Source organism: Kryptolebias marmoratus, linkage group LG5 (assembly GCF_001649575.2).
Source record: "Kryptolebias marmoratus isolate JLee-2015 linkage group LG5, ASM164957v2, whole genome shotgun sequence".
In the NCBI taxonomy this organism is placed as follows: Eukaryota; Metazoa; Chordata; class Actinopteri; order Cyprinodontiformes; family Rivulidae; genus Kryptolebias; species Kryptolebias marmoratus.
The window spans coordinates 18,359,345-18,366,791 of record NC_051434.1 but is presented as its reverse complement, the minus strand read 5'-3'; the positions used below and the strand labels follow the sequence as shown (position 1 = coordinate 18,366,791).

The 7,447-nt window shown below is 47.5% G+C and overlaps 1 protein-coding gene across 2 annotated transcripts in view; it reads left to right on the top strand.

The window, feature by feature from the left end:
• The first annotated feature begins 485 nt into the window (after positions 1-485).
• The window catches only part of khdrbs1b (KH domain containing, RNA binding, signal transduction associated 1b), a 15,265-nt gene continuing 8,303 nt past the window's right edge, over positions 486-7,447 (top strand). Inside the window, exons 1-7 of one of the 2 annotated variants that reach the window (XM_017421054.2) lie at positions 486-673; positions 765-896; positions 2,497-2,618; positions 3,515-3,631; positions 3,956-4,102; positions 5,919-6,052; positions 6,999-7,239. In XM_017421054.2, the coding sequence (XP_017276543.1) occupies positions 803-896; positions 2,497-2,618; positions 3,515-3,631; positions 3,956-4,102; positions 5,919-6,052; positions 6,999-7,239 (855 nt within the window). In that variant the 5' untranslated portion in view covers positions 486-673; positions 765-802. Of the gene's footprint in view, positions 897-2,496; positions 2,619-3,514; positions 3,632-3,955; positions 4,103-5,918; positions 6,053-6,998; positions 7,240-7,447 lie in introns of both variants that reach the window. The other variant, XM_017421055.3, reaches the window with a different exon arrangement.

The window sequence follows — 7,447 nt, the reverse complement described above, 5'->3', positions numbered from 1 at the left end:
AGTTTTGTAACGACGGTGGATGATGCTGAAATATTTTTCTCCCGACAAATCGGCCTTTCAGAGTCAAAATAAGAAAACAAACTTTGTGTAAGTCAGTATCTTGAGATAAAGTCATGCATGATTCAGTCAAGCATGTCCTCTCTGGGCTTCTGTATGCTTCAGCATAAAACACAATACAACACAAAATACTACAAAATCACAGGTAGTGACAGTTGTAGAGCTCTGAAATGCAAGTTTCTCTTAGTAGGAGTTCTAGTTTAGATACTCGGACAATATTCTTTAAATATCTTAAGTTTAAACTTGGTGCATTTAGTCATTATTTACAAAAATAACTATGTGATTTTGACCAGGATGTATGCCAAAGTGGCACCCGTGCAGATATTGAGCAGCAGATTCGTTGCGCATGCGCGCTGCACGCAGTGGGCGGGGTCAGACCGGGGGAGACGTTCATTGGAGATTCGCGACCCTCTGAGCTCACTTCCGTCGGTTAGAGTGGTCTTACCCTGTCTCCGCCGTTCCTCTCCCATTTCTATCCAGCCGGCGCCGCTGCGGAGACCGGACCTGTCGGAAACTAACAACACGCAGAGGTTCGGATCCGTTCGACGCAGAAAAACGTCGGTAGCCACATGCGAAACGCCGTCTACACAGGGGATACCCGGCACTTCATATTTACGTAACCGGACTACTTTTTTTTGCCTTCTTATTGGACTTTTTTTCCACGCTTTTTTTTTATTATTATTTTTTCGCCTCCCCCTCTTCCCCAGTTGCATTCACATTGACTCCCGCTTCTAAACTCAACAAAATGGAGAACGACGACAAATATCTTCCCGAGCTTTTGGCGGAGAAGGACAGTTTGGACTCGTCGTTCACGCACGCCATGAAACTTTTAAACGCAGGTAAAGGAACTACTTTTGTTACGGCGCATTTTTGTAAACTCACGTGCGGCGGAAGCAGAAAAAACAAACAAACCGCTGCACTGTAACGGTCTGCGTGTTTGTCGCACGGGACGCGAACTGAAGTGACCAACTGACAGTACTCACACAACCCAGTATTTTAAGAATATATATATATATATATATATGTATGTGTGTGTGTAATACACGTAGGACTTGGTTCCACGCTAGCTGACAGTGTGTCGGAAACAGTCCCGCTTCTTAATATATTTTTGACTAACGGGTAGTTTAGACTTGAAAAGTGTCGTGTCTGCTGCTGTGTCGTTCGAGTCGCCTGTCTGATAAGAGCTAAATGTTTAAAAAAAACAAACAAAACTAACCAAATAACCAGGAGTGTCCGGGACACCCGCCTCCTCCTCCTCCTGCCACTTTGGCAGCCGGAAAGTGGCGTTCAGGAACGGTCTGGAAAAGCTCGGAAGTCCCGGTGTCGCGTTTGCCTTTCCTGCTTGAAAACCGCACATCTTTTGGCATAGGAGTATTAAAATAATAATAATAATAATAATAAAAACGTCTCGGGATATGCAAGTCATGAGGAAACGTGCATTTCAGCTTGTTTTTTTTTTTTGTTTTTTTTTGAACACGCAGAAGAAACATGTGAAGTGGTGCTCAAGGAGAATGCGGCCATGGCGGATCTGTGGGCTGCTGGGAGAGCTCATATCCGCTTTTCACCCTTCTCTAGTCAGGATTTCTCCCTTATTTTTTTTAAAACCCATTTTAGTGTAACATCTGAAGCCGGGGACTATATTGGACCTTACTACAGCCTCACCTGGTGTCTTTACAAGGCCATAGCAGTGACACCGGTGAAAATATGAGCATCCTTGTTGCTGAACGCCAACATTAATGTGGTCAGTTTTGTCCTGTTCCTGTTGATATTTTTTTCTGCTCCAGTGTCTCAAAGTGCTGCTGCTGATGATTTAGTGCTGGCACCTCAGTCCCAACAGGATCAGCTCTTAGTCCCAGCTGCATGTCAGGAATCGAAAGTGCGACAAAGACAAAGTGTGTCAGTGTTCGCTGCACAAAGTTCTCCTCCTTGCTGGAAGCATTTACAGACACTTTTATTTTATTTGTTTTTATTTAGCCTTTGGAGGGATGTGCAGCTGACATGTTTTCACATCGTACACACTTGGAGGTGTCACGGCCAGGAGGAGGGAGGTGGTTAAACACACAGGAGCTGTGTCGAAGCAAACAGGCAGTCTACTGTTATTATGATAAATATCATCACTTAAACCCGGAGGAGACGCTGTAACCAGGAAATGTTGTCAATTTGAGTCGGAAAAAAAAGGCTCAAATGGGAGTTTCTAACACTGTTTTGTTTGGGTTTAGTATCACAGAAAAGAGCGAAATGAACCCAATTTCATAAAATATTCAAACAGGGAATAGGTACACAAAAGTAGTCGTATTCAACACAACTTCTTGCCGAAGTGCTGTGCCTCTCGTGACGACTTTAAGACCCTTCCAGTCCGACCCGAGTCACTTCAGTTCGATTGCATGAACACCTTGCCTCTCTTTCTCTCTCTGTCTGTTTCCCTCTGTTTTATCTAAGAAATCGATAGAATCCAGAAAGGGGACGCTAAAAAGGAGACAGAAACCTACCTGGACCTTTTCACAACAAAGAACATCAAGCTCAAGGAGCGAGTGCTCATACCTGTCAAACAGTACCCGAAGGTGAGCCGTCTCTGTTTGTTTTGGTTTTTTTTTCCTCCTTGCAGTCTCTCCCCGTGAGCCCCCTTTTTTGATTTCATGTGTCTTCTGTTACACAGACTAATGGGTCACTTCTCTCAAATACCCCCCTCCTTACAGCTCTGAACACGAGGCTCCAGACTTTAATTACAGTTTTGAAATCTTACCAAATAGACTCTAATTGTTCATTTTGCTGTGGTTAGGTTCTGTATTGGGGTGGGACTTGCGCTGTGATCGGGTATATTTTGTTCTGAAATATTTCCGTCCTGATTGTGTGACCTGGATTGCGTCAATCTGTGATATTTCTCTAACCTACAGTTGTGCTGATTTTTGAGATGGACGGTTATTATTATTTATTTACTATTTAGTGACGCATGCTCCGTAAAGGAGTCAGAGCCTTTCTGTCCCCAGCCTGATCAATATGACGTTGGGAGCGGGCTCCATGTGGGTGCGACAGCCGTTTGCCTCCCCTCAGACTTGGTTTAAGTTGCTACAGAGCGCGGTAGAGTCGTGGTTGACGCCTTTCTCCCCCCAAGGAGAAAGGCGCCTTCCCTTTAGGCAGCTGCTCCTCCAAACACGTTTGGCGACGCCGGCTAATTGTAACACGCAGGTTTCACTTTGATTGCAGCTTTTGATCACTGATGCAGCTCGGTGCGTGGAGGGTTGTAACAAAAAAAAAAAAAAGCAGCTGAAGCCTCGGGGGGAGCTCTTATTGACTTTGGTAAATCTGTGACTTAAGGCCCCTGCGGCGTGTGCAACAAGGTCCCTAACAGCCATGGCTCCTCCTGCCTCTTGGCGTCTAACTGGACCCTGCTGCGATTGTTGGGCTCATTTATTTTTATTTTTATTGTTATTTTTATTTTTTTGCTTTGCTCTGTTAGTTTAATTTCGTGGGGAAGATCTTGGGACCTCAGGGCAACACGATCAAGCGTCTGCAGGAGGAGACCGGAGCCAAAATCTCTGTGCTGGGCAAAGGATCCATGAGAGACAAAGCCAAGGTACTAACTCACACACACACACCTTGAGATGGGCACCTGTAAGACGCAGGAGCACATCTGGCCTTTACGTGAGAAAAGGATGGCAGGCAGCGGGACCAGATGTTGTCAACTTGCAAAGCTGAGGGCATTTGTTGGCTGCACATCTGTTCCAGGATCGTCTGAAGTAACCCATGAAACCTGTTATCTGCCTGGCTGACATGATTATTAAGCCGTACGAAGCAGGGGATGTCAGGATCTCTGGGGTGGATTAAACCTGATAATGTCTCTCATAACGTCTTAATGTTTGAATTCGGCTTGCTGACACACTTAATGTCTCCATCTCAGGAGGAGGAGCTGAGGAAAGGCGGCGAGCCCAAGTACGCCCACCTATCTATGGAGCTGCACGTGTTTATCGAGGTGTTCGCCCCCGTGCCCGACGCGTACCTGCGCATGGCCCACGCCATGGAGGAGGTCAAGAAGTTTCTGTTTCCCGTAAGTTTGTGCTCACTCGTGTTTGCCGTAAAGCTTGACCTATTGGAGCTGTCTGTAATCTCAGACTGGAAGGTAACCGCTGTGTTGCTGAATGCCTAATACAGCTTGGCGATGTCCACGGGTTTCCACAATAATGCTTCATGTTAATTAGTAACGGAATTACGATGACCACTAAAGTCAGGGCCCAGGCATCGAGACAATCAAAATGCTTTGATAACAGTTTTATCAAACGTGCGTGGAGTTTCACCCCGATCTCAGCTGCAGACTGTGAAGCAGGAAGTGTGAAGATCTCGGTGGTAGTTTAGGGAGGAAGAAACATTGTGTTATTTAGGGAAAAAATACGCCACAGCAGCTTCTCTAATTGCTGGCGTTGAGAGGGGGAAGGTAAAAACGAGTCTGTGCTCCTAACACTGAGTCCTAACACGGGAAGAGGTACGAGACTTCAGAGTGTGGCCGAGGGCGTGCCTCTCCGAGCGGCAGTAACACGGAGCCCAGCTGAGCGGGTTGTTTACCTGGCGGCGCAGTCCAGGCCCGAGAGGAGAAACTGGGTCGCTTTCACCGTGTCAGCAGGGCCGGGCTCATCCTGGAGATGTCCCACACAGACCCGCCATTCACGTTCAGCTTAGATAGTCGAGCTAAAAAAGGTGTGCTTTATAGCCCAGCTGGGGGCTTATGGCGCTCTAAAAGGAAAAAAAAAAAGGCTGAGTGACAGCTCGTCCAGACGCCTCGCATCTTTTTTTAGCGTGCAGGGCGCTCTTTTAAAAGGAGTCGTTTGAATGAGGAGTGTGCTGAGCGGGGCAGTGAACCAGTGAGACGGTGGCGCTCCTGTTATGCAATAAACTGCAGCACCTGTCTCTACAATTAAAGGTCATAATCCGTCAGGCACAAAGACTGTCATTTAGATTAAGGCTGCATTTTTCAAATATGGCACTTGGAAGAATCTCTGGATGTGATGTGTTTGTAAATTAGTTTTTTTTTTTTTTTCATTTCTTACATTTGTGCTCAGGTATCCTCAGAGGATTCGGCTCTTTTCTTCCCCCCTCATCCCGTTTGTATCCCCGCGTTGTGCTGCGTTTGCCGACGTAAACGCTAAAGCAAACGGTCGGCGCTGTGCGAAGGATCCGCAGATAATCTTCCCATCATGGCTTCTGTTTGTTTTTTAAATACAGCTGCTGAAACGAACTTGGAAGCAGGCGAATTAATTGCGTTCTTGCCCGCGTTCTGCTGCCGTTAAGTCAAAAGCTGCCGTCTCCATGGCTGATCCTAGCTGTGGCTCTTTTTCTACCCCCCTCCGCCCGCCATCATTAGAGCCCTGTCACCGTTCCAGGCCGGCGACTGATGTATGAAATAGAATTGATTGGGTCACAGCGCAGCTCTCTCTCGTTTGCGGCGGCAGATTGTGTCGCAGGATTTGTGCTGCTCAGACGGGCGGCTAAGCTAATCCTGCCCAACTTATTGTTTCTGCCGATGCAACCAGCTAACCACTGATGCAGTCGCACCAGACTTGTCAAGGACGTGTGGAGAGATGAGATTTACATTTTTGTGCACGATGGGAGGAAGACTGAGTGTGGATGGATGCTTTCCAGCCTCCCACATGCCTCCCCCCCTCCCCTCCCTCCCTCTCCTCTCTTTAACACTCTGAGTCACTCAGCACTGAGACTTTTTTTCTTCCTCTGGGGTGGGCTGGGTCGGAGATGACATGTTTTTCACTAGATTAGTAATTTTCTTTGCTCCCCCCCCCAATTTCCCTCGTGTTCTGGTGTTTCCCGTGGCCCCTCCTCTTTACATTTTCTCCGGCTTGCATGCGTCTGTGCAGGACATGATGGATGATATCTGCCAGGAGCAGTTCATGGAGATGAGCTACCTGAACGGAGGCCAGGAGCACGGCGGCAGAGGTCGAGGGGGCATGCCTGTCAGGGGCCGCGGCGTCCCCCCAGCTGGAGCACACAGGTGCCGAGACTGGGACAAACACACACACACACACAGTCACGTTCACACAAGAGACGAAATGGTAGTGGTGTGTAACTTCATCCTGGTTATCAGTATTATCAAGGTTTATTCAAACTGAATTAATGCAGCGGTTTTTATTTATTTTATGTTTAGATAAATAAGAAGCCTTCAAGTATCCAATAATTATACAGAAGTATGTAGATATAAATTTGCACTAATGTACGAACTCTGTAAAAGTTTAGGTGTTATGAAAATAAATTTTTAAAAAAGGCTCTTAAATTGACAGAAAATTTTGAATATTTTTATTTTGGTAAAATGTGAAATTTCAGTACAAACTGTATGAACGCTGTTTAATTAGCTTCAGCTTTTCTTTGTGAGGATTTGCGGTTCAGCACCAGTGTACAGCCTTAGCGCCTTTATTGTGAGAGGTCTGCAGGAAGTTGTGTCATTAGCATCGTTGATGCTATCAGGGGGGTATAACGCAGGACAAACAAAAAAAGTCGTTTATATATTTGGCAATTCTCGAAGTCGTTTATATATTTGGCAATTCTCGAGCATCTAGCCCTCGACGGCAAGTTGATATTTTGAGAAGTCCAACGAGCTGATTACAGGTTAAACAGACCAATCACGTCCGTCTGAAAGGCGAGACGTTACCTCGCTTTGCATTAGCTGCGTCGCACGCGGCTGGTGGTCTCGTGAGATTTGTGTTTTCCGCTTTATTATTAACTTCCTGCGAGCTGCGCCGACGATCGTCAAAAAAGCACTTCTCCTGCCCTTTGGTGGCGTCAGTTGGACGATCAGAAGCTCACCCCAAGGCTTTTATTAGCGCTGTAGCCCTGGTATCTGCTAACCCCAGTTCGTCCACCATGTCAGATTCCTACGAGAGCGTTCTTCCCGGGCGTATTTTGTAGTTCGTCTTTGTCACTTGTGCGTTCCCTCCTCCCAGGGGAAGAGGGATGCCTCCTCACGGCGCTGCGGGCAGAGGAGGCGTGTCTCGAGGCGGCCCGGCCAGAGGTGGAGCGGTGAGGGGAGCCCCGACAGGCAGAGGAGGACCTCCCGCCGCTCCCAGCCGGGGGGCAGTGGCGCCGCGTGCCCGAGCCCCAGCTGGAGGCCCGCCCCAGAGGATGGCACCACCCCCCGCTCACCAGCACACCTCCAGTGCGGCTGCCGAGGGTTACGATGAATACGTAAGTATCAGTTCAGAGGGTGGATCTGATTGTCTCGTGTTGGCTTTGACATGTTTCTTCTCTGAGTGATGTCAGATTCTCGAGACATTGGGGGGGGGTATTTTAGTACAGGTTCACTACTTTGGGGACATTTTGACATTCCTGATGCATAAACACGTCTCCCCTTAAATCTGCCTGCGTTTCTCTTTCCCCCCCCCTCATCCCCCCC